Genomic DNA, 27,947 nt, shown 5'->3' on the forward strand with positions numbered 1-27,947 from the left:
CACCCATTTTGATTGTCCAAATGGAATTAATTTCACACAGTTGTACCCATGTACAACTTGTTCACCAGGTAAACTTAGGAATTAAGGAATGTGTGTTTCTTTTAGTTTTAACAGTCTTTCAAATTTGTAAGAGGACATGGAATAAAGGTGGGTCTGTGTGTCTCCCTGCATTCTGCAAAGGTTCTTCTCTTGACCGTGTGTGACCTTGAGTCATAAACGGTTCTGTAGTGAGGTTTACGATCCTTCTTTGCTGGTTATCATACATTCCAATCTGGGCTGTGCTAGGAGACGAAATGTCTCGGATAGAACAGTCGAAAATCTGAATATTAAAGTCAAATCCTAAAAGGCAAATTTCTTATTAGAAATTAATACACATTCATCATACCACGCTACATCACTGATACTTCAAGGACAATGTGAGTCTTTATGGTGAGCAAGTGTAGTTGGTTTTGAATGGAACAAGACATTGGCACCATTAGTCTAAGTATTGTAAACATTTTTTTCTCAATTTTTCAGCTCAACTCAACTTTATTTGTAAAGCACTTTAAAAACAACAGAGGCTGCAACTAAGTGCTGAACACTGCAGGTATAAAACACAGAACAGTAGAACAATAAAACAACATACCAATAAAACAATAAGCAATAAACCGTAAAAAGTAAATTTAAATAAAACCATACACAAATAAGGTGCAAAAATAAAAATGATGTTAAATTAAAAGCCAAGGAATAAAAGTGGGTTTTGAGGCTGGTTTTAAAAGTGGACTGTCTAATAAAAAACTGGCAGTTCATTCCATAATTTCGGAGCTGCAAACGAAAAGGCTCGATCCCCTCTGAGCTTAAGCCTGGACCTCGGTACCTCCAGGAGCAGCTGATCAGCTGACCGGAGGCACCGTGCGGGCACATGCAGATGGAGGAGCTCAGAGAGGTAAGGCGAGGCGAGGCCATTTAAGGATTTAAAAACAAATAAGAGAATCTTAAAGCAAACTCTAAAATGCACAGGCAGCCAGTGGAGGGAGGCCAGAATGGGAGTTATGTGCTCCCTCTTACGGATTACTGTTTCAAAATGCTCATGTGCTAAAATGGACTTCACATTTGCCACCTGCCTTAGATGATAAAAGCAGGACCTCACTACTGCGCCAATCTGATAATCCAGTTTAAAATCACTGTCCATTTTAAAACCCAAGTTAGAGATTACTGTCCTCTCAGACTGCTTAAGGGGGCCCAATTCAGCAGGGGGGGTGGGCTCCACAGAAACCACTGGGACCACCATCACTTCTGTTTTATCTTCATTAAAATTTAAGCTTACAGACATCCAGGCTTTAATGTCCTCAAGACATAAGAGAAGAGATTTAATAGAAAAGTCATCTTTCTTCTACAATGAGACATAAATCTGGGTGTCATCAGCATAACAATGGAAGGCGATGCCATGTTTTCTTCAAATGGAACCCAGTGGAAGCAAATAGAGAGAGAACAGTAGGATTTTGAATTCGCAAGATTCACACACAGGGTTCTGTCTGTCAAATATGATTTAAACCATTCCAAAGCCCCCCCGCAAATTCCCACTAAATGCTGCAACCTGGAAATTAAAATGTTGTGATCCACTGTGTCAAATGCTGCTAACAACAGAAGCATCACATGATCACCAGAGTCATTGGACAGGAGGATGTCATTAAAAACCCTAATTAGCGCTGATTCTGTACTATGACGGGTTTTAAAACCAGACTGAAAAACCTCCAGGACATTTTGTTCATCCAAATAAGACTTCAACTGGCCATAGACATTTTTTTCCAATATTTTTTAAATAAAAGGCAGCTTGGAAATGGGCCTATAATTAGCCAGAACTATTGGATCAAGACCAGGCTTTTTAAGCAGGGGATGCACTACTGCATGTTTAAAACTCATCGGAACAACACCAGAGGACAAACTGCTGTTGATAATGGTTAAAACCTGCTGCCCTATACTGGGAAAAACCTCTTTAATGGAGCCACAGAGTCCAGTATGGTTTGGCAGGAGGAGTGAAATGTAGAGCTAAGCTCCTCCGTATCAACAGGTACTGAGTCCAGACTGTCTCTAAGCAGATTGAAAGCAGCAGAGAACTGAGCCGCAATGAAGGGGTTAAAACTCCAACAGAGCTGAGCAGCAGCGCACAGCACCGGGTCAGTGCGACCCACCTTATATATAGTCACTTCAAAACTAGAAAATGAGGATGGCGTAGCGCACTGTCTACATTTAAAATCTTTTTGTACATAGTCGGCGTTCCTCCACCTTGTCCGGACGTCCATGGCGAATTAAAATAATTACAGCCAGTCAGTAAAAGTTCAGAGAAAAAGTCCATCAGGATAAAAGTTTTGTTTACCAATGATCTGGCGTTTACCAGGGCAATCCTGGTCGGGGTTTTGGCCTGTGGTTCTGCGAGTCTTGGGGCTCGGTTTCTGTGATTCACCCCGTGCTGGCGGAGCCGAGGAAAGCAGGTGGGGTGGGGGTGGAAGTCAAATCAAATCAAATTTATTTATATAGCACTTTTCACAACTGATGTTGTCACAAAGCAGCTTCTCAGAATTCCAGTAAGACAAAGATTTGACATGAAATGTAAAACAAATGTAAAACCCTCAAGTGAGCAAGCCAGGGGAGACAGTGGCAAGGAAAAATTCCCCCAGCTGAGGAAGAAACCTTGGGAGGAACCAAGGCTCACAAGGGGTGACCCATCCTCCTCTGGTCAATCTACTGGTGATGATAGTTAGTATTCCGTGAGAACTTCAGTGTAGGAACAGCTTCAAGGCACTTGGTGGTTGCTGGAGCGTGGGCAGCTGGTCTGAAGCGTGGAGGAGGGTCTCGACAGTCATCCATCGGTGTCCAGACAGACAGGTGGGCAGTTGTTTACTCGGAAAGATGTAAAGGGATGGAATTAGTTTTGAACTGTTTTGTGTTTGTAAAGTAGAAAATATGAAAATTTCCAGAGTGTGGCTAATGACTCCGGCAGATCTGACTATGACAGCTTTAACTAAAAGGAGAGAACCAGGAGGACACACAGACACGGGAGCATCCTGAAACACTGGCATCCCTCCGCTCCACCGTCAACAAACCTGAGTGATCGCGAGAAGCGGCGGGACGACAGCACCAGCGTCTCAGTTTACTAGACGCTGTTACCGGTTACTTTAACGGGGGAAGTCCCCGTTAAAGCCGGTGACAGGTATCAGGAAAGTGCCGATGGGTTCCATAAAACGTCTGATCACAGCAGATGGAATATATAATCCCTTTTTCGTCCAATGACTGGACAAAGAGCTTAACAAGCAGATTTTCAGCTTCACAAGCCGACCACTAAATTTACTGCGGCGGCGCTTTTGACGGGACGTTTGAGCTGACACCCGGCACAGGTAAGATGGGATACGATGGGAGAGTAAAGTGGATCGGGTTTTCTGTCCGTTGTAATCAAATGCACCTAGATTGGTGACTATATTTTTAATATCCAGGAGGGATTTACGGTCGTACACCCGTAGAGAATTACTTTGTGAAATTTCGACGCTTAACAACAGTAAAAACACAAAACAAATTGTAAGTAGCAGACGGCCAGCCACACACACCGGCGCCATCTTGCCTTCCCCTACTGGTCATTAAAAGAAAGGTGTACATGGAGTTCAATAGGATTGTAGGCAGCAACCTTAAGCAGGGCTTCTACAAAAGAATTGATCAGCACAGTCTTCGTCTTATTGAGATATTTCAATCTAAGAGAGGGAACATCGGGCAGCTGTTGACACAACTATCACAACAGACCAAGGTTGGCCCATATCCATTATACTTTTACAATCAAAGTCATGCTTGATTATAGACGTTTTTTTAATAGACAGTTAATTTCTTGTCATTGTCATTTTTCTCTCCAAAAGACTAAAGAGCCAACTGATATTCAGACTCTAGTGCTCACAGGGCTTCCCATTATCCTTGGTGACAACCCCACAGACTTCTACAAAGCATGCTTTGTAAGTAAACTGTATTAAAAAGGACCACAGCGGCATAATTTTTAACATTCACCATTATTTTTGCTTGATAAACACTGAAAGCATAGTTTAATACAATCAAAGAATAAGATGTAATTTCAGTCTGTTCACCCAGTTAGTTGATGTGGGATTTTCCAAGGTTTCAAGTCTCCTGATCTTCCAGTACCCAATTACAGCTCAAACCATTAAAAACAGACACTTCATATACTTCATGTAAAAACAGATACTTCATAGAAACACTTTTCTGACCACTTCAGTGTGATCTGCTTGTATATTGTACTCCCTCAGTAAGGACCATTTCCCTCATGTATCTGACTCTCCTGAGAGTAGACTTTTTGCTTAACATATATGATTAATTAATTAATTAATTGTGTTCTTATGCTTTTAGGATGACTCTGACGACTCCTTCCATCACCTTGATGTTGGGATCCTGCTTGTTGAACAAGAAGGTGCTGTGTTCTCATATTCCCTCCATCTCAGTCCAGCCTCACTGAAGATTGTCATTGAAGGAGAAGTTATTGTGGACAACATCCATAAAGCTGTATGCATTCTGTTTGGACTTATATGCACTTCATCTGAACCATCCCAAGTCTATGAAGAACACGTTCCACTTCATCAAACAGGTGAACATTTCTAACATTGGGTCACGGTGAACTGAAACCCAGATTACAAACACTGAGAAACCAGTTTACACTCTGAAGAAATGCTATTATTTTAACCATATAATTCACCATATGATGAATACATAGAATGTGTCTCCCTTTTGACCCCAAAAGCCCTTCCAAAAATTTGTTGTTTGATATTTACAATAGAGATGTCTTATATTGTTTTGCATAAGACATTGTTTAATGACAAATGACTTGTCTAGCTAACTTGCACACTGCGTCTCAGCTATTCCAAATCTATGAAGAACACATTCCAGTTCAGTGCTGTTTATTTTACCTAGAAAGCATACCCCCTCCTTTTCCTTTTTTTTGCCCCAACCAAAAAAAAAAAAAAAAAAAATCTGTATTCATCATATTGTCTTCCACTTGAACATGAATAGCCATTCCAAAATTTTCCTCATTTTATAATTACAATACATATGGCTTATTTTGTATTATGTAAGAAAATAATTCATGAGAAATGACTGTCCAACCATGTATTCTACAGATGTTTTTTCAAGGGTTCTTAAAAGAAAATGGTTCTGTATTTTTTATATTATATAATAGGTCTTTATTATAAGCTGTTATTATAACAATACCAGAACAATTTTTAGTGCTGTCATGCCCTGTCCTGTGTCTGTTTTGCACATTTGGCACATGGCTGTTTGTTGTTGTTCTTGTCTCCACCCTAGTACCGCCTTAGTTCCGCCCTCTCGTCAGTGTCTCCTTTGTAGTCCTGCCCTCTCATTATCAGTCCCAGCAGTTCCTTGTCAGTGTTTGTATATATACCCCTTTGTTTGCTGTCAGTTCTTGTGTGCATAGATGTGTGTTTCTGTGCCTCTGTGTTTTTCTGTTAACACGTATCTACCCTAGTTCATGGCTCTTCCCTGTCTGTCTTTGTTTAGTTCGGTTGAGTTTAATCCTGTCTGTATTCCATCTTTTCTGCCCATGTTTTTTTTTTGTTAGTATATTGTTTGTTTTGTTAATTAATTCCTTGCTTTTACGTCTGCCTCTTTATCTCCTGCCCAACCGTGACAGGTGTTATAGAACCCTTTTCAAAAATGTCTATATATTCAGCACATATGCCATCATGCTGAAGAATAATCTCATCACTCTATAAATGGTAGAATAGTTCTATATAGAACCATTTCCTAAAGAATTCATGAAGAACCATTTTTGTACATATATAATAGTGTATCTGCATGACAGTGCTCAGATAATAACATGGAGTTCCTCAGTCAATTAGAAGTTTTAAATACTAGTATCAAGTTTTAAAGCATGTCTTTGTGTTCAATGTTTTACAAGTATACAGCAGAAATTGTTGAATATATTCATTCTCATAGTTGGAATTGTCAAGGAAACCATTTAAATGCCTGTTTTTAACTTGTCATTTGGTTGACAGGTTTGTTATTGCTGCAGTAAAACTTTAGAAATGTTACTTTTGAAAGGTTTTTACATTAAAATACAATATTGAAATATATTCTCTATATATATATATATATATATATATATATATATATATATATATATATATATATAAAACTAATCATTCATTCATTCATTATCTGTAACCGCTTATCCAATTCAGGGTTGTGGTGGGTCCAGAGCCTACCTGGAATCATTGGGTGTAAGGCAAGAATACACCCTGGAGGGGGCACCAGTCCTTCACAGGGCAACACAGACACACATTCACTCACACTTGAGTTGCCAATCCACCTACCAACATGTGTTTTTGGACTGTGGGAGGAAACCGGAGCACCCGGAGAAAACCCACGCAGACACGGGGTGAACACACCAATTCCTCACAGACAGTCACCCGGAGCGGGAATCAAACCCACAACCTCCAGGCCTCTGGAGCTGTGTGACTGCGACACTACCTGCTGCGCCACCGTGCCGCCCATAACTAATCATTTTAAGTAGAAATAATTAAAAAAATTAAAAAATTGTAGGTTAAACTTAAAAATAATTACTTTATACATTGTAGAATTGAGACAAAATATTTATGTGAACTAAATATTTCAAGTAAAGGTTACTTATGTAAACTTTTTATTGCTATTTACGTACTATGTATGTGAGTGTGAGTGAATGTGTGTGTGTTGCCCTGTGAAGGACTGGCACCCCCTCCAGGGTGTATACCTGCCTTGCGCTCAATGATTCCAGGTAGGCTCTGGACCCACCGCGACCCTGAACTGGACAAGCGGTTACAGATAATGAATGAATGAATTACTTAGTTGGTTTGGATACTGCGTAAATATTATATGGATACTGTGATTGGTTTGGAATGTAATGAATAAGGACCCCAGGAGGAGCCAGGGGTTAGCCATGTAGTACATCATATGTGGGAATTCTATATCTATAAAGAAATTGAGAATTAATTAATTGGTCTCACCCAAAATGAACGCAATTTTCGCTCACTACAAGTTTCACCAGAAGGTACAGGAAGCTAATGAGCCATTTGAGCAATTCCTGACCAAGTTGCATTTAATTGTGAAAGACTAACTATACAGACAGTGAAGAAATGGTGAGAGACCGGAAAGAGTTTGGAATACATTTGCCGAAAGTGAGAGAAAAGTTACTTAGTGTTGGCTCTGAACTTACTTTACATTATATATATATATATATATATATATATATATATATATAGAATTTTTTCCGCGTTTACATTTCAGGGTCGCTGCTACCAGCTACCATGCGTGGAGCCGGGGGATTAGCGGTAGAGGCAAGGGTACTGCAAAGTACAGGCTTCAAGCGTGAAACATGGCATGTGGGGTTGATACGCATGGAACAAGGGAGGAGCAAACGATAAGAGACCGGGTTCACTCTGCGGAGGATCTTGAAAGGACCCACATAACGCGGAGCCAGCTTCCGAGATTCAACATGGAGGGGTAAATCTTTGGTGGATAATCAGACCTGCTGGCCTGGCCGGAAGGTGGGCCCAAGTTGTCTTCTCTTGTCTGCTGCTTTCTTTTGGACTGTTGAGGCGGCCCGGAGGGCAATTTTGGCTTTCCGCCATGCCCGACGGCATTGTCGAACAAATTGCTCAGCAGCTGGGACCCCTGCATCAACCTCCTGCTCTGGAAACATTGGAGGGTCATAACCAAACTGGCACTCAAAAGGAGACATACACAGGGAAGAGTGCCATAAAATATTGTGGGCGTACTCCGCCCAGATCAGGTGATCAGCCCAGGAAGAGACAAGGCACCGGAGGGTATGTTCTAGGTCTTGATTGACCCTTTCTGCTTGGCCGTTAGACTGCGGATGAAAACCCGATTATAGACTCACCGAGGCTCTTAGTAGTTGGCAAAAGGCCTTCCAAAACCTGCTAGCAAACTGGGGGCACCGATCAGAGACCAAACCCGTGAGGAACCCATGGACCCTGACCACGTGCTGTAGCAGCAGTTTCCTTGGCTGATGGGAGCTTGGGGAGTGCCACAAATTTACAGGCCTTAGAGAACCTGTCGACTATGACTAATATCACAGTGTTGCCCTGGGATTTAGGCAAACCTGTGATAAGTCCAAGGAGAGGTGGGACCATGGACGTGAAGGTATAGGAAGTAGGTGGAGTAAGCCTGTCGGTCGTGTTCTGGGCTCCATTTCAGGCACACGTCTGACAGGCGGCCACATAGGACCGGATATCTCGTTCCATGTTAGGCCACCAAAATCGTCTCTGCAAAAACTTTAGGGTACAGATAACCCCTGGATGTGCAGTAAAAGGAGACGCATGTCCCCATTGTAGAATTTCCGGCCGGACAGAAGTGGGGACAGAGCCGCTCTGGGGGCCCCTCACCTGAATCTGGTTCATTCTGGAGGGCATTTTGTATAGCTGTCTCCAGTCCCCAGCATAGGGGAGCAATGATGCGAGTCTCAGGGATCATTGGTTCAGTTGGTGGGACAGTGGATGGAGGATCCCACTGGCGAGAGAGGGCATCAGGCTTAGTGTTTTTAGAACCTGGTTGATATGACAAAACAAAATCAAATATGGCAACAAAAAAAAATGTCCATCTGGCCTGATAGGATTTCAGACGCTTGGCTTGTTGGATGTAGGCCAAGTTTTTGTGATCTGTCCAGACTAGAAATTGATACTTTGCTCCCTCCAGCCAATGCCTCCATTCCTCCAAGGCCAACTTTACACAAGAGTTCCCCCTCACCCACAGCATAATTCCGCTCAGCAGGCATAAGGCGATGAGAAAAGAATGCGCAAGGGTGTAGTTTTTGGTCAGCTCCAAAATGCTGTGATAACACTGCCCCAACTCCAATATCCAAAGCATCTACTTCAACCAAAAAAGGGAGATCAGGATCTGGTAGTTGTAATACTGGAGCAGTGACCAGGCGATGTTTAAGCTCCTCAAAAGCCTTCTGTGCTGCTTCAGTCCATAGATACCTCCCTATGTCTTTTCTTGTTAGGGAGGTTAATGGAGCAGCCACAGTGCTAAAATTTCTGATGAAGCGGCGAAAGAAATTAGTGAAGCCCAGAAAGCGCTGAGCTTGTTTGAGAGAAGTGGTGGGCATTCAGCAACTGCTTTGATCTTAGCTGGATCCATGCATAGTTGGCCCTTGGATACAACAAATCCAAGGAAGGACACAGATGAAGCATGGAACAAAGACTTCGAGTTTTACATAGAAATGGTTCTCTAGGAGTAGCTGAAGGACTCTTCTCACATGAAGTATGTGTTCTTCCATAGATTGGCTATAGATAAGAATGTCATCCAGGTACACAAAAGCATAGTGGTCTAATGCCTCCCTCAAGACCTCATTGATGTAGCGTTGGAAGACAGCCAGAGCATTCATCAATTCAAATGGCATAACAAGGTACTCGTAGTGGCCTGATGGAGTGATGAAAGCCATTTTCCACTCATCACCTTCTCTAATGCGGATGAGGTTGTAGGCACTGCGCAAATCCAGTTTAGTAAAAACTGTAGGTGTTACCTGGGAGAAGGTTAATGGCACAATCATATGACCGATGAGCGGGCAGAATCTGGGCCTTTTGCTTGCTAAATACTTCCTTTAAGTTGAGGTATGCATAAGGAACTCGAGATGGACCTGGAATGTCCGAGAGTGATGAAGCGAATCCAGGACAAGTGGGGTGCTTTTGCAAACAGGACCCCTGGCACTGAGGTCCCCAGTCAATGCGAGGGTTATGACGCTGCAGCCAGGGAAACCCCAGTACCAGCTGCAAATGGGGGACACTGATTAAGAACAAAGTTCAGTGTGTTGGCCAATTTGCAAAGAGAGTGGTCGTGTCTGTTGTGAAATAACCCCTGGCTAAAGAGACCACCCATCAATTGCTTAAATGGGTAGAGGATGTTCTAAAGATACCAGTGGCAATTTTAAGGCTGTAGCTAAGCCAAAGTCTAAAGTTGCCAGCTGCCCCGGAATCTATAAATGCTCTAAGATGTTTCTCATGGTTCTGTCCCCAGGACACTGTTGCATTAACAAACACCCCAGAGATAACAGGAGAAGGATTTTGGCCCATCACAGATTTCCTGTCCTGAGCCCTGGGCAAGTTGGACGCAAGTGTCCTGGTTGCCCACAGTATAGGCATCGGCCCTCTTGCATACGGGATTCTCGCTCCTTGCGAGATAGGTGAGCATGCCCCAACTGCATAGGTTGTTCACCCTCATCAGGTGACTCTGGAAGAAGCAGAGAAGAGGGGGGGGGGTATACGTAGCCCCTTTGAAGAGGAACCCAGGTTTCTCATCTCCGCCGACGCGCTCATAACCGGTTATCTAATTTGAGGGCTACCTCAATGAGACTCTCCAGAGAGGTAGGGCGATCTCTTGGTGCTAACTCATCTTTGAGTTACTCACTCAGCCCCTGCAAAAAGGCTGCTGTTAGTGCTGAATTATTCCAGCCACTTTCAGCAGCAAGAGTACAGAACTCAATTGCATAATTGGCCACGGATCTCTTTCCCTGACTTAAGCGTAGAATACGGGGACCAGCTTCACCCCCCACAGACAGGGTGATCAAAAACTTTACGCATAGTGGTTGTGAACTCGTTTATGGAGGCACACACAATAGGACAATTCTCCCATATGGGAGTGGCCCAAGCAAGAGCCTGGTCTGTTAGCAGTGAAATGATAAATGCCACCTTAGACTTCTCTGTGGGGAAGCCAGAGGGTTGCTGCTCAAAGGCAAGAGAACACTGAAGCAGAAAACCTCTGCAATGGCCTGGATCCCCATTATACCTTTCCGGTGGTGGCAGGTGCAGCCCTTGTGGCCACAGATGGTTCAGCCTGAAGGACTGCGATAAGACCCTGCAGCTGAGACAGAATTTGTTGAAGGGTCTGTTCATGTCTACCAATGGCAGCACCCTGACTCAAAGCATTTTTGAGCTGCTCTATGTCGGGCAACTCTGCTGAGTCCATGGTAATGGCTCAGTCTTGCTGTAATGTGGCAGCTTACCCAGGGGTGGATTGAAACAGGGCAAGCCACCAACAGAGCACTAGAGAAATAGGCCTCAAGTGCAGAGACACACAAACAACCCCTCTGGAAGTTAGGAACACAGACAAAATGAAACACGAGAGGAAAACTGATCAGCTCAGAATTGAGCAAAAGAAAACAAAGGCAAGAGAGCTTCCCAAAACAAAAGGGAAGGACAAGGTGAGACAAAAGAAATTAAAGATAGAACACAACTTATTTCTAATTATTTATTTATACTAAAAAATGGTAAAGAAAAGAAAATATTGAACCCCAAGAGAAAAACCAGAGGGAAAGCTCTGGTGGAGAAGAAGAAGATAGAGTGACCCAGCAGAAAACTCAAGAGCCTTTACCAAATTACCAGCCAAACTTTCACGGCACTCTGAAAAGAGAAACCCAAGACTGAGCACTGAGGTGTGTGTTGGCTTCCTTTAAGTAGGAGTAGCCCAGATGGAATCAATTGCCCCAAATTAAGAGTGTCTCTGTCTCCCTCTAGTGACTGGGGGTGGCTTAGCAGGCAGCCTCGCCCCAGCCCCAGGCAGACCTCTTACACCAACAAAGTGAGTTATTTCAGACATCTCCTATTAGGTGCTGGTATAAAACTGGATCCTGCAAAAGTTGCTGCGGTCAAAGACATGGAGCCCCCAAAAGACAAGACAAGAGCTTCAGGCAGGCCTGGGGATGGTAAACTACCTGGCAAAATTCGCTCCCAGTTTATCATCCATTAATGCCCCTCTGAGACAGCTGCTGAAGGATTCCAATGAGTTTACCTGGGAAACGCAGCATGATGAGACATTCCAGCAGATGAAAGATATTGTAACAACAGAACCCGGTCCGGTTTTGGCTTACTTTGATCCACAAAAAAAACTTAGGCTTCAGGTGGACACGTCACAAAGCGGCCTTGGTGCTGTTCTGCTGCAAGAGGGCAGGCCTATAGCATATGCATCCAAATCTCTCACAGTGAGTGAAAGCAACTATGCAAAGATTGAAAAAGATCTGTACGCCATCTTATTCGGCTGCAAACGTTTCCATGCATATGTATACAGTCAGCATACTGTAGTGGAAAGTGATCATAAGCCCCTAGAGTCAATCATGAAAAAACCCCTTGCACCCCCAAGGTTACAAAGGATGATTCTCCAGCTTCAGAGATACAGCCTCACAATCATACACAGACCGTGCAAGGAAATACCTGTTGCAGACACACTGTCCAGAAAGGCATGAATGTACAAGTGCACATGTTGTATGACAACTTACCTGTCAGTAGCACACAGCTTGGCAGAATCAAGGCAGAAACAGAGAATGATGCATAGCTCTCTGTTTTGAAAACAACCATAAAGGATGGGTGGCCAGCAGAGAGAAAAAGATGCCCGCAGAATGTGACTGTGCTCTGGAACCACCGGGATGAAATGTCTGAGATAAAAGGAATCATTTTCAAAGGTGAGAAGATTGTCATTCCTTATTCTCTCAGAGCTGAGATGTTATTCAGAATTCATGCAGGACACAGGGGAATAGAAAAATGCAAACAAAGAGCTTGTGATATCATGTTCTGGCCTGGAATGTGCAGGGAGATGGTTGGGGAATGCCAAATCTCTCTTGAACATTGTCCCTCAAATGCTAAGGAGCCCATGATCAGCCACAAGGTACCTGATAGACCTTGGCAAGTAGTGGCCACAGATTTGTTCATGTGGAAAAATGAAGACTACCTAATTGCTGTTGACTATTACAGCAGGTATTCTGACCTAGAAAAGCTCAGCTCCACTACATCTCCAGCAATCGTACATAAGCTCAAAGCTATATTTGTAAGGCATGGCATTCTGGATACAGTCATATCCAACAATGGACCCCAGTACAGTTCCAAAGAATTTCTAGGTTTTGCTAGCGCTTGAGAGTTCACCTACATCACAACTAGCCCACACTACCCACAAAGCAATGGCCTAGCAGAGAAGTTTGTGCAAGTTGCAAAATCACTGTTGGAGAAGGCAAAAATGGATCAAAGAGACCCATATCTAAGACTTTTAGATTACTGCAATGCTCCTGTGGACAATTTCAAATCCCCAGTGCAGTTGCTAATGAGTCAATGTCTGCACTCTTTTCTTCCAAACACGGACAAGCAGCTTCAGCTAAAAGTTGTTACCCGCTGCAAGATACTGGAAAAGAGAGCAGACCACCAAACATGACCACCAAAAGAGATACTACAACAAAGCAAAGCCATTGTCACCCTTACAGTCAGGTGAAATCATAAGAGTCCAAGAGCATGGCAGATGGAAACCAGCTGTTGTTCTAAGCCCAGCTGATACTCTTCGTTCCTACCACATCCGTACAGCTGAAGGCTCTGTATATCATCGGAATCATTGTCACCTGCTCAGCACAAAAGAATCACATTTGAATGAAAGCCCCACTTGTGATGTTGCTGAATCAACTAATGATACCCAGGGTACTGACCTTACACCAAGTCACCCAGAGCAAGTATGTGAAACGGACACACCACTCTATCGTACTAGATCAGGATGTCAAGTCAAGCCCAGGGTTAATCTGGATCTATAATTTGTAAAAGGATGTAAAAGGATCGCTGCCCTTATGTTTGAAAACCACTGTAATGTTCTTGTTCTACATTATCAGTGAATAATTGTCCAATGCACATATGTATTAAGTTCCAAGGGTTTTTTTTATTTATTTATTTTATTTTAAAGGGAGATGTAATATTTTGGTTTAATATCACAGAATAATTACTTAGTTGGCTTGGATACTGCCTAAATATTATATGGATACTGTGACTGGATGCTAGCAAATGATGGATTGTGATTGGTTTGGAATGTAATTAATAAGGACCCCAGGAGGAGCCAGGGGGTTAGCCATGTAGTACATCATATGCGGGAATTCTATGTCTGTAAAGAAATTGAGAATTAATAAAAAAGCTTGTAAGCAGCACAAAGATATCCAGAAGTTATTATTTACAACCACAAATAAAGAATGAAACAAATGCAACTTAACTTTTTTAGTTTCACCTTAGTTAAAAACTTAATTAATTTAAGGCAATTTTCTAGTATACTCAACTAATTCGGGATTAGAGTGATACAGTCTGCTAATGTCAGTCTCCAGCTGCTAGTCTTCAAACATCACATGCTCCAAACTGCAAAGTCTCCAACCACCACAGTCTCCTAACATCACAGCTTCCAACCTCCACATTCTCCACCCAGCATAATCTACTAACATCAGTCTCTAAACTCCAAAGTCAAAGTCTCCAACCTACAGTCACTGAATGAAAATAAACCTTAAAAAATGAAAAAAGGTGAGCCTGCGGTGCATGATGGGAGTTCTTCCTGACATACCAATAATGTACCATAACTCACAGTTTTAAGTTCATTTCACTCCTTCAAATTTAAATTCAAATTTGAGTTGAAAGGCTGAAAACTCATACAATCCCATTGAAATCACAAAACTTAATTTGATAAGTTAAGGTAAATTACAAAAATATGTTGTCATGACGTTTTGCTTAAGAAATTTTTTGCAGTGTGCCGTCTACCAACATCACTGCCTCCAATATACAAAGTCACCAACCTCCACAGTTTCCTAACATAACAGCTTCCAACCTTTTTTCCAACCAATTTTGTGGGGTCTTGATACAAAAAACAGCCATGTTTTGCTTCAGCCGAGTGTTTTCTTTTTCAGAATTCAGAATTCTCGTTTTTTTTTTATTTTTGCCTCTGGATTTAGTCCTTCTGGGCTATTTCTCAGGCTTGGTCTCGGCTTGTTTTTCTTGTTTACGCTTTGCCCTTTTTATAATAAAATCCAAATTGATCACGTCTTTCTGTAGCCTTTGCTTACATCTAGTAAGCAACTTAAACTGAGCTTTCTGGGGCTCCGGTAATGGTGGCTTGCTGAGAGGACGTGTTCGTTTCAGCTCCGCTACCTTTCTATAAAATCCTGAATAAGACTCGTTATGTGAGACCTTGACCAACGTCTAAAGACAGCTGTGATGCCTCTCTGGCAAAGGAAGTCCAGTAAAAATATCAGTAAGCCAACTTAGTTGAAGTTATCCAACTTTACTTCTAAGGTGAGCCCTGAAACTAGCGGTGACAATAGCGAAGCTAGCACAAGCACGTACCAGGCAATGGAGGAGGACATTGCAAGTCGAATAAGAAGGAAAAGACGGCCGAAGCTGGCTCAGATGCAATACTGGCTGCAATTGCAAATTTGAAATCCGACTTCTCTTCTAAACTTGATGGTATTCTGTCAGCAATAGAGAATGTGAAAAAAGATGTTAATGAGTGTGCCGAGCAGGTCAGTGAGGCGGAGGTCCGGATATCTGCAGCAGAGGATAGCATCACCAGTCTGCAAGCCAGGGTTCAAGCCCTGGAAAATAAAAACAGAGATCTTGAAGGGAAAGTGCTGGACTTGGAGGCCAGATCACGACGATCCAACCTGAGATTGGTTAATCTACCCGAGGGTGCGGAGGGAGAGGATGCATGTGCCTTCCTGGTAAAAGGGCTGCCGGAGGCTCTAAACTTGGCACCGTTACGCACCTCCCTGACACTTCAGAGAGCGCATCAGGTGGGTCAGAAGAGTACATCAAACGCCGCTGCACAAAGGACCCTCATCTTGAAGTTCTTAAACTACAAGGACAAAACAACCGTGATAAGATCCGCCAGGGCAAAGGGACAGACTCTTTTCAAGAACCAACCAGTGAGATTTTATGAGGACGTCATGAACACAAAACAGAAAGAGTTTGACGGCGTGAGACAACAACTCTGTGCCGTGGGGATACGATACGGCATGATTCCTCCCGCACGACTGCTGATGACGCAGAATGGTCAGTCTCGCATCTTTAACCAACCAGCTGAAACAGAGAATTTTGTAAGGACTCTGTAAGGACTCCGGGTGCTTCGGTTTCCTCCCACAATCCAAAAACACACATTGGTAGGTGGATTGGTGACTCAAAAGTGTCCGTAGGTGTGAGTGAATGTGTATCTATGTGTCTGTGTTGCCCTGTGAAGGACTGGCGCCCCCTCCAGGGTGTATTCCTGCCTTGCGCCCAATGATTCCAGGTAGGCTCTGGACCCACAGCGACCCAGAACTGGATAAGCAGTTACAGATGATGAATAAATGAGTGAATTTAGTAACAAGTTTATTATGTAGCGGGTGGGGTAGGAGAGAAAAGTATTCAGGCACAAATATTCGGCTGATCCTCACCTTTGTGTGGAGCAGCCTCCAGCTGTTAGACAGGTACCAGTATACTAGGTGGGGGGAGGGTAGGTAACAGAGTTCTAGTTAATAGGGGTATACTGTTCAGTGTTCATTGTTATGGATGAAGTTTTTAACGTCAAAGTGTTTTTGGTTTCTTTGCCTGTAAATAATTTGAAGGAACTGGGAAACCCATTCAATATTATACAGTATGTCTGGTGGGTTAAGAGTTAAAATATCGTCTAGGAACTGCAGAGGATTACAAAAACTGAAAAAAGTCAAACAGATAATGACTAGGGTGAAATCTATATATTCCGATATTACGCTATTTCAGGAAACTCACCTCTTGTCTGGTCAAGAGGCAAGGATTGGGAGGAGGTGCAGGGCAGTATATATTCGGCTCCCTTTACTTCTCAGGCAAGAGGAGTTATGATCTTGATCCATAAATCCATACTATTTCATGTGACAAGGGTTATTAAAGAAAAGATTGTGGTGTATATTATTCTACAGGGTACACTGATTACAGAAAAAATAAATCTGATAAATATTTATGCTCCAAACACTGATGACCCAAAGTTTTTTCAGAATCTGCTCCTCACAATCTCATCTCTGTCTGGTAGCTATATTGTAGCAGGGGGTTTTAATTGCACAATGAACCCAGCATTAGATAGAAGTTCAGGTATTGACCATTCCCCATCCTAAAAGTAGACAAACAATTCAACACTTTATGAAGGAACTTAATTTGATGGATATTTGGAGGGATATGAATCCCAAGGGTCTAAAATACTTCTGTTATTCAAATACACATAAATCATATTCGTGTATTGACTACTTTTTAATCTCTGCAATTTGAGACATAAAATTTAGGACTGCCAATACAATAGCATCTTAATATCCTACCATGCACCGAATTCATTAATATATGAAGACCCAAGACTAAGGAGAGAGCCTCCTAGGTGGAGATTGAAACAGAAATGGCTCCTAGACTCAAAATTTATATCTTTCATAGATAACCAAATTGACATATTTTTTGAAACCAATAAAGATGAAACATTACCCTCTTCAAGGTGGGAAACCTTTAAGGCCTACATGAGAGGTCAGATAATTAGCTTTACAAGTTATAAGGCAAACCAAACTTATCAAAAAACAAAAGAGTTGACAGCAGAGATTGAATTACTTGAGACGGAATATTATCAAACGCTATGCCCCAACCTCCATCTAAAACTTTTGCTATTAAGAATACAGCATAATGAACTGTCTGCCCCTAGAGCAGCTTCACATCTTTTGCGTCTTAAGCAGGCATTTTATGACCAAGGGGGAAAACCTGGGAAACTACTAGCCTGGTGCCTCCGACAACTGCAAAGCGAAAAAAATATTATCTCACTTGAAAACAGTGAGGGACAGATTCTAACTGACCCTCTAGAAATTAATGAAACCTTTAAGGTCTTTTTTGAAAAATTATATAGCCCAGACATAACACATAAGGAACAAGTGCAAAACCTATTCTTAGATACCCTCCAAATGACCAATATCTCAGAATTAATGAGTGAAGACCTTGGTGTAGCTATAACTAAGGAGGAAATATCTACAGCAATAGATCACTTGAAAACAAGTAAATCCCCAGGCCCAGATGGGCTGCCAACATAATTTTATAAAGTATTTAAAGTTAAACTGCTACCCACTCTTTTTGATATGTATTCGGACTCATTTGAAAAGGGAATTCTCCCTGCCATATTAAGAGAAGCGCTGATAACTTTATTACCCAAATCTGGTAAACCCTGCAACAAATGTGAAAATCTAAGACCAATATGCCTTCTTAATGTGGACTTAGATACTGTGCAAAATCTTGGCTCAATGACTAGAGAAAATATGAAAATAATAAAGAATGGGTTTATAATAGGCAGACAGGGATTTCATAATGTGAGACGAGTGATCGATATTCTTTACAATATGGAAGAAAAACCAGACATTGCTATACTATCATTGGATGCCGAAAAGGCCTTTGATAGAGTTGAATGACCCTATTTATTTGAGATATTAAAAAGATTTGGAGGGCGGCACGGTGGCGCAGCAGGTAGTGTCGCAGTCACACAGCTCCAGGGGCCTGGAGGTTGTGGGTTCGATTCCCGCTCCGGGTGACTGTCTGTGAGGAGTTGGTGTGTTCTCCCCGTGTCCGCGTGGGTTTCCTCCGGGTGCTCCGGTTTCCTCCCACAGTCCAAAAACACACGTTGCAGGTGGATTGGCGACTCAAAAGTGTCCGTAGGTGTGAGTGTGTGAGTGAATGTGTGTGTGTCTGTGTTGCCCTGTGAAGGACTGGCGTCCCCTCCAGGGTGTATTCCCGCCTTGCGCCCGATGATTCCAGGTAGGCTCTGGACCCCCCGCGACCCTAAATTGGATAAGCGGTTACAGATAATGGATGGATGGAAAAAGATTTGGCTGTGGGGACAATATCTGTCTGTGGGTTAAACTTCTATATAATGAGCCCTATGATGAAATATTAACAAATGGACTTATATCTAAGTCATTTAAAATAAAAAGAGGAGACAGAGGTGTCCCTTGTCCCCATTACTGTTTATTTTAGCAATTGAACCATTTGTCATTGTGGTGCAGTCTCATAAAAATATAACTGGTTTGACAATAGGCCAACAGGAACACAGATTGCTTTATTTGCTGATGATGTCATTCCATTTTTGGAAAAACAAAATCTATCCCAGCCTTGACATAATAGACACATTTGGAAGGTGTGGGAAATGATTCAGTAATCATTATATTTTTCAGCTAGCTTGATACTTTTATTATTTTTAAGAAACAGTATTAACTTTATGATCTGCGCAACAGGGCAACAGGAAAAGGTGTGTGTGAAGGGGGTGTGTGATTAACTGCTTGAACTCAGCAGTAAACAACAGGGGCTTCTAGCAGAGAGGTCACTAGGTTATTGGAAAGCCTTAGCAACACCCTAGCAATGACTGACTTATCTGGGAGCCAATCAGGATGAAGCATATACCTAGGGGGAAGGACTACCATTATTATAATACAGGGAGTCAGAGGTCACTTAGGCGGAGAACAGACCAATTAAGGGAGAAGAAGCATGCTGTACTGTTCTTCCCAGAATTCTGTATAATAAACTGTTTTGATTGTTCACTCAAACTCTGTGTTCCAATTATTTGCATCAACAAACACGCAGGACAGTTTTGTCCACAATTTGGTGACCCCGACGTGATGCAAATGAGCTGGGAAGGTATCAGAGGGACTGAAATACTTTAGCATTCATTCAGGCGCCTCCTCAAAAGGTAAGCAGAAGCCTATTTAAATAAAATCTGCAAATTGAATATAGTGAAAAAGGGATGAATGCTGGGGTATGGTAGGTAATCCCTACCATATGGTAGGGAAGTAGTTGTGAACAATATAAAACAGTGTTAGAAAGCCTGATGATCAGGGACCAAGGTCTTTGGGTTAGAGTCCCAGAGTTAGAAAGCCTCATGGTCAGGGACCAAGGTCTTTGGGTTAGAGTCCCTAAGGAAAAGTGAGTTTCGAGTGAATCTGTGTGTACTAATTGTGTTTTGGCTGGGTGGTGGTGGACCCCTCTGAGCCGCTGACGAGCACTCAGATTAAAGACTAGGAGACTGTGTCTCCTTGGGAGTGGTCTTCCCTAAACCCCGAGTCAGGGACTGGGGCTTGTGTCTGGGACCGAGAAAGGAAAAGCCTCGAGTCAGGGACCGAGATCTGCACGTCAGGGACTGCAGTAAAGGAAACCGTGTTCTCCGAAAATAACTCCTCCCGTGTGGAGACCTAACGGTGACAACAAAAGCACGGGAGTTGAGTGAGTAGGAGTGAAGAACCCACTGGAAGAATTCGAGGGTAAGTCCAGTCTTTGATCAATATGGCAGACTCAAATAAGAGGTATTTAGAAAAGGAATTAAATTTCAGATTCGGGGAAGGGAAATGGCAATGGAAATCTGTAAAAGAACAATGGGAATTACTTGCTAAAATAGTGAAAGGATTGGAACCTAATATTAAGAAAAGGGAGTATTTAGAAAATGAGGTGAACAGGGATTTGAATGAGGCAGTCAAAGAATTTATTGCGGGTAAATGGGAGGAGAAGATATCCCTAGGAAGAATGCTAATTGAAATGACTATAATCAGAAATAAGGCAGCGCAGGAGGCTAAAGAGAAGTTGGAAAACTCAGGCTTTTTAAGACGTAAAAAGGCTAAATGTAAAAGTGATCAGGCAGAAGTTGTGTGGATTAAGTTAAGATTGAAATCTGCTTATAATGGTAATTTGTTTGCTATGATTACACATACCACACCTAGTACTGATTCACTAGCTGCTGACATTGATGTATGTGAGCAGACCCAGAAGGGGCAGAGCACTCAGCACAGCTAGGAGGCAGGGACTCCCCCCACACACATTCCAGACAGGAAATGTGATCCTGCACTAGAATTAGAGATACCTCCGCCCTACAATGTGAGTTATTTGAACACATTGCCCCCACCTATGTCTCCCACACCAGTCGGTAATATGATGCCCATGATCAGTATTAAGATAGGAACAATTAAACTGGAATCCATGAACACACCATATCAGCATTCCACATCACGTTGTATATATCCACAGGATGACCTGGAAACACTAAGGCGAAGTGCTCCTACTGGGGATCAATGTCAATCGCCCTCATCAGGGAATAATCCATTCCATGATAGAATGGTGAGGGAAAATGGGTCACAAGACCCTCCCAGCTCTCAGGCCACGGATACATGTGACCGTCACCCATCCCTGACTCAGAACACTTATATGCATATCGAAGAATAAGGAATCTGTGTGACATGGACTTGATTGACTTGACTGAGGGACAAGGCGTTAGAATTAAGGCTGCATTTACAGAGCAGGTACTTAAGGAAGAGGTCTCTCCGCAGATTAGACGTGAACAAAGGGAAAGTGGTATAACTAGGAGAGAGCTTATGAAAATGATAGATGAGGAGATACACCCCCTGACAGAACAGCTAAGTATAATGGAACAACAGAGTCCACAACAGGGGCCGTACATGAGCACTAGGTCACGTACAGGGGCTACTGATAGGGGCCCTGCACATGTGATGCCACATTTAGAGACCACCTCAGGTCATAGAAAATATGTTTCATTCACTGTAACAGATGCTCAGATTATTACTGATCAATTACCTCCCCTCTCTGTGGGGAGCTGGACTTTGGCTAACTAAATTAAATAAATTAATGGGGGGAATTACCTTAGCTCTGGGAGATTTCAGGAACATTATCAACAGATCCACAACTGCTATGGAGGTGGCTGAATTGGAGAGACAGGCAAACACATATAGGCTGGCAGATAATACTCCATTTGCAGCATACTCACAGAACTTAGCAGATATCATGAGGCATATGTGGCCAGTCAGAGCGGCGACCACTGTCCCTAGTTATCCCTGGGATGAGAAAACTAACCCGGCAGAACATTTGAGTCAGGCGGTTGAGCACTGGACTATGACTACTGGCATTCACCCAGCTCGGGGTCAGCAGGTGTGGTTTAGGACTGCAGTTCTTAAGGGTCTACCTACTCCTATTAAGGACAAGGTAGAAGACAATCCAGATATGGGACCAGATAAGCCTCATGAGGACTGGTTGAGACATATTTTGTTTCATATGAACAAGCACAAAGATAGAGTAGATAGCAAGGGGAAAGAAAAGGATAAAATGGAATTGGAGCTGTTAAAAGCCCAACTGGAAGAGATCCGTAAGAACGCTAATATAAATAAGAAGGAGCCTAAGGAGCCTAAAATTAAGTCGGAAACAATAATGTTTCTTACACAGCCACAAGCATCAGCCCCAGTATTAGTTCCAAATCCTTCACCACCACTTCCAGCTCCAGCGGTTCCGGGACAGACACCCATGCCATACATGCCACCCCAGCAATGGCCCACACCTCAGTATAATTATGGTCCAATGCAGTATGCTCCTCAACCTTTTAGATCCAGGGGACTTGGAAGAGGGAGGGGGCGTGGTAGCGGTGGGTCTTCCAGGCCACAAGGATGTTTCCAGTGTGGAGCGATTGATCACTGGGCCAGGGACTGATACAGGCAGAACCAGTTACATCCCCAACAACATCCTTCACAGTTACACCAGCCACAAGCCTACTATCAGGCTCCCAACCCAGAGGCAGCTCCAGTAGGTCAGTACAGTCTGGGGCCCTGGGGGGGACAGTGACAATGCCCAGAGGACCATCAAGACAGTATGGCACTGGCAGAACCCATGCTGTCACTGACCCTCGGGACCCTGAAGATTCCATTTTTGATTGACACAGGGGCCACTCACTCTGCATTGACAAGCAGTCTACCCTCGAGTATGATGAGTGACATTTCAGTGCCGGTCAGGGGTTTCTCGGGATCAATCATTTCACTGCCAAAAACAAAACCCTTAAGTGTAAACAATGGTATACAGACTGTTTTACACTCTTTCCTGATTGTGCCACAAGCACCACTCAACTTGTGTGGCAGAGACTTATTAGTGAAAATGGGGGCATGTATTATGTACTCCCCAGAGGGATTAACTATTACATGGCCAGACGGGTCCAACCAATGTTCTATAGGACGTCATGGAGAGGGGATGTATCTGATGAAAACTTTTACCCCTGAATCGGTGGACATCTACTGGGGACTAATTCAGGAATCCAGTAGTCAGTTATTGACTCTTTTCAACCTTTGGAAGCCCTGGATCATGGTACTGGAGCCCTATGCACCACCCCCTGATCCGCCCCATGTCATCTTGTTCTATGACACAGGAGGGGATTTAGCATACTTTGACTTGTTTGAATCAGAACTAATGAATACTGAATGGACCATTGAGTCCAATGGTATTTATGTGGGACCTGAGGGGGTGGCATCACTTGTACACTCACATCTGCGGAGACTACGGACTGGGTTCAGACTCAACTGCCTAACGTGATCTACTCGCCGTCTAGTCAAATTTATCATATTAAGGGCTGCTGCTCTGACACCGTTACATTGACTTATGACATCTTAGCTAGACACCATGGGAGGGAAGATGTTGATCACCCAGACACGGGAAAGGTTCTGAGTAATCTACCTAACACACTGTGGTCAGCAGGATCAGATGACGTAGGACATGTTAAACAGACACCAGTTGTGTTTCAAATGTCAACACCTGACATAGACATAAGCCAGAAGCCATATCATCATTAGATAAGACAGCAAAAGCACTGGTGACTGCAGGTGTGCTGGAACCATGCTGTTCCCAATGGAACACTCCCATGGGTCAGTATAGGATGGCGCATGATCTCAGAGCAATAAAGTCAGCATTAGCTACACAGACTATTCCTGTCCCCAATCCATACACGGCACTTTCGGATTTAAGCCCAGATATGAAATGGTTCACATGCATTGATTTGGCAAATGCATTTTTTTGTGTACCTTTAGACCCGGCCTGCAGAGACATATGTGCTTTCACGCACAGGGGCCAGCAGTACAGGTATACTAGATTTCCACAGGGGTTTGCGTTATCCCCGGGACTTTTCAATCAGGCTTTAAGAAGAAGTCTCGAGAATTGCCAGTTACCTATAGGTTCTATTCTTATCCAATATGTAGATGATTTACTGATTGCCGCAGACACCACAGAGACCTGTTTAACAGCCACCCATGCGGTCCTTTAATGTTTGGCAGCCGCTTGGTTTAAGGTCTCTAGGTCAAAATTACAGTGTTGTAGATCCAGAGTTACTTTTCTAGGCCGGATTGTCACACAAGGATCGACAGGTATATCAGCTACACATAGGTCATCCATTTCTAGCCACTGAAACTGCTAGAAGCAGCCATACATAAGCCTAAGCGAGTTGCCATTGTAAAGTGCAGAGGTCACCAGAAGGGGGACACATTGGTGAATAGGGGAAATGAAGCAGCAGACAAGGCAGCGAAAAAAGCAGCAGGGTATACAGAACCCAATACTATGATGGTATTAGACTTTAGCGTCCCATGGGAACCCATTCCCACGGGAACACAACTCAGACAAATACAGGATCAGGCTAGTCCAGAAGAAAAATCAATGTGGGTAAATCAGGAAGCACGTAGTGGAAGGACTATGGATGAACAAGGACAATCAGTACGTACTACCTATGTCCTTAGCTAGAAGTGTGTTGGAAGAAGCACACACCATGGCACATGTAGAAAGGAGACAAATGATGGAAAATCTTAAACAGTGGTGGCATCCATTTATGCGATCATTAGTGTCTGATTTCCTAGCTAACTGTAACATTTGCCTCATTTATAACACAGGGAAGGTTTCCACGGCCATTAACCCACGGGGAAGAAATTCAGATTGATTATACAGATATGATCGATCCTATACGCAAATATAAGTACCTTCTAGTGGTAGTAGATAGGTATTCAGGATGGGTCGAGGCAATCCCCACTATTAAGGAGGATGCCAAATCAGTTGATCAACCACTGGATCCCTCAACATGGGTTTCCTAAAAAGATTCACTCCGATAATGGAACTCATTTTACTAGTAAGGCACTGCAGTGGGTAGAACAATCACTAGGATTGAAACATAGCTATGGTTGTGTGTACCATCACAAGGTCAGGTGGAGAGGATGAATCAAACTTTGAAGACCAAATTAGCAAAAATCAAACTGGCCACGGGCATGAATTGGCTTGATGCCCTTCCAATTGTTTTAATTAGTGTCCGTAGTTCAGTGAACAGAAATACAGGGTTCACTCCTTTTGAATTAGTGAGGGGCATCCCTTTTCCAGGCCCCTCCACCGCGCTTGCGTCCCCCCAGAAACTATCTCAAGCAGAGTACCGACAGTTATATGAAGAACTTAAAGCTGTTTGTAAAGATTTCTCTATACAGGTGCAGGAAAAGAGAGAAGGAGAAGAACCGGAGGAGAAGGATTCAGAAGTGGCAGTCTCACCCTGGGTGCTCCTGAAGGTCATTAAGCAGAAGTGGTGCGAACCTCGCTGGACAGGGCCTTATCAGGTGATGGAGAGAACCAGCTATGCAGTCCGGCTGAGGGGTAAAGGTTCACAATGGTACCACCTCACACAGTGCGGAGCTGCACCGGCACCCAATATCAAATATTCACTGAAGGAAAACAACACTTCAGAAGAGGCAGATCAGGTAGCCTCAACCAACATAGGGGCAGAATAATCCCCTGAGGCAGGAGCACAACAAGGGCAGTCTACCCTTGCTCACAGCACCGACCTGCTCAGCATAAGAAATCAGAAGACTTTACACCGTTACACATACCCATATAGGGCAATAAAACCATTTAGAAAAGAAGTGGTATGTAGGACTGAGGTTGTCTCTCCCTTAAAAATGGGGTGGTGTAAATGCCTGCTATCACCATTGATTCACACAGTATATGTGTAATGTTGACCTGTCATTAGGACAGGTCAAAAGGGGGAATTGTGGGAAATGATTCAGTAATCATTATATTTTTCAGCTAGCTTGATACTTTTATTATTTTTAAGAAACAGTATTAACTTTATGATCTGCGCAACAGGGCAACAGGAAAAGGTGTGTGTGAAGGGGGTGTGTGATTAACTGCTTGAACTCAGCAGTAAACAACAGGGTCTTCTAGTAGAGAGGTCACTAGGTTATTGGAAAGCCTTAGCAACACCCTAGCAACGACTGACTTATCTGGGAGCCAATCAGGATGAAGCATATACCTAGGGGGAAGGACTACCATTATTATAATACAGGGAGTCAGAGGTCACTTAGGCAGAGAACAGACCAGCTAAGGGAGAAGAAGCATGCTGTACTGTTCTTCCCAGAATTCTGTATAATAAACTGTTTTGATTGTTCACTCAAACTCTGTGTTAACCTCTTCTGTTCCAATTATTTGCATCAACAAACACGCAGGACAGTTTTGTCCACAAAGGATATCAGGATATAAAGTAAATAAAGATAAATCTTCATTAATGTTACTCAACTCAAAAGAAAGAAACTGTGCCGGGAATTGTTTCCAACTCAAAAAGGTAGACTGTGTCACATATTTGGGTATTAGGTTAGTACCATGTATAAACGACATTGTCGGGGTCAATTTCATCCCCATGCTAGACTCGATTACTTCCTCTATAGATAGATGGAACCACATGCCCTTATCGCTTATAGCAAGAATTAATGTCCTTAAATTAAATTAAATGCCCAAACTTCTGTATTTGTTCCAGAATATCCCACTGCCACCTCCTACCAACCTATTTCCATCCCTAAAGAATATTTTCACACGTTTCCTGTGGAATAATAGGTGACCGAGGCTACGTTTATCTCTTCTGTACCTTCCATATGATAGAGGAGGCTTCAGGTGCCTCCAGTTGCCCTGTGGCAAGGACTGGCGCACCCTCCAGGGTGTATTCTTGCCTTGCGCCCAATGATTCCAGGTAGGCCCTGGACCCACCGCGACCCTGAACTGGATAAGCAGTTACAGATAATGAATGAATGAATGAATGTATTACTTTACGGATAAGTCCCTCCCACCTTGGATGAATATTGAAAATTGTTCTGTCCCTCTTCCTCTCCCACAGTACATATACTCAACAACAGCCAAAATGTTGAAAAAAAAAGACAAAAAACCCCTATAGTCAAAGATATGATTTCAATTTGGTTCCAAGTTAAAAGGTATTTAGGCAAACCCTTCTCTCTGTCACGCTACAGCCCAATATGTGGCAACCATTTTTTCCCTCCAGGCAGGGCAGACCCTGGTTTCAGGAAATGGGCTGAAAATGTCTAAAGATAATAGGAGATTTAATGGCATCAGAGGGTGGGTTTATGGTGTAATTTGAAGAGCTGATCACCAGTTATGATATTCCAAGGAAACATTATTTTAAATATCTACAGGTGAGAAACTTTATCAGATCATCTCAAAATCAGTGTGTGTCAGTCCCCCCTCTGTCCGCTTTGGAAAGTTAAATAAAGAAAGACTGCCTTGGAAAATGAATTATTTCCAAATTATATAGCATGTTAGCAGAGGGATCTTCTGAGTCTTCTTTATGCTAACTTAAAGCCTGGAGGGAAGATCTACAGGAGAATTTGTCCTCTGAGGACTGGGAAGAGGCATGTGCTAAAACACAAACACAAACTACCAATACACGCCTCAAAGTACTGCAATATAACTGGCTAATGAGAACATATGTGACACCAGAAAGGCTTAATAAGTATAATGGCGCCATACCCGACTGGTGTATCAGATGTGGAGAGGAAAAGGGAACGTTCTTTCATTGTGTCTGTAAATGCAATAAAATTCAACAATTCTGGAGAGAGATTAAATAAGCCTTAGAGACTATACTAGGTATAAAATTAACTCTTGACCCCAAGCTGTTCATCCTAGGTCTATACTCTGAATCATTGTATGTCCAGGAAAATAATCACTGCCATGGATTTATGGTTACTACTTGCAAAAAGAGTCATACCACTCTCATGGAAGAGTACCAAACTGAAATTCATTAATTGGATTAATGAAATTTCCACAGCTTTACCTATGGAAAAGATAACTTACATTATAAAGGGGAAACTATCACTATTTCAGAACATTTGGGGAATTCACCTGGGCTGACTTTGATAAAATAGAAAAACCTTATTTGTTCCTGTTATGAGTGTTTTTTGTTTTTTTTTTTTTTTGTCCTGTTTTGGGTTTTTTCCCCCATTGTTTTTTTTTCTTCTCCTCTTTCTTATACAATGTACTTTCAATTAAAAG

The 27,947-nt window shown here is 42.8% G+C and overlaps 1 protein-coding gene across 2 annotated transcripts; it reads left to right on the plus strand.

Annotated features, from left to right (window-relative positions):
* Positions 1–2,895: 2,895 nt before the first annotated feature.
* On the plus strand, positions 2,896–26,089 carry LOC136679117 (uncharacterized). 2 transcript variants are annotated; one of them, XM_066657424.1, is made up of 4 exons: positions 2,896–3,775; positions 3,882–3,974; positions 4,381–4,615; positions 25,106–26,089. In XM_066657424.1, exons 1-4 carry the CDS (start codon positions 3,629–3,631, stop codon positions 25,189–25,191), a joined length of 561 nt encoding a protein of 186 aa, XP_066513521.1. In that variant the 5' UTR covers positions 2,896–3,628; the 3' UTR covers positions 25,192–26,089. The 2 variants fall into 2 exon arrangements, with proteins under 2 accessions (XP_066513521.1, XP_066513520.1); XM_066657423.1 differs by lacking the exon at positions 25,106–26,089 and adding an exon at positions 7,306–14,033.
* Positions 26,090–27,947: the final 1,858 nt, after the last annotated feature.

The sequence above is a fragment of the Hoplias malabaricus genome, chromosome Y (genome assembly GCF_029633855.1).
Source record: "Hoplias malabaricus isolate fHopMal1 chromosome Y, fHopMal1.hap1, whole genome shotgun sequence".
Taxonomy (NCBI): Eukaryota; Metazoa; Chordata; class Actinopteri; order Characiformes; family Erythrinidae; genus Hoplias; species Hoplias malabaricus.

Coding starts and splice junctions, on each gene's coding strand:
- LOC136679117 (XM_066657423.1), top strand. CDS start 3,629: ATGGAGTTCAATAGGATTGTAGGCAGCAACCTTAAGCAGGGCTTCTAC. Junction 3,975..4,380: donor ACTTCTACAAAGCATGCTTT/GTAAGTAAACTG, acceptor TTATGCTTTTAG/GATGACTCTGACGACTCCTT. Junction 4,616..7,305: donor CGTTCCACTTCATCAAACAG/GTGAACATTTCT, acceptor TTTACATTTCAG/GGTCGCTGCTACCAGCTACC.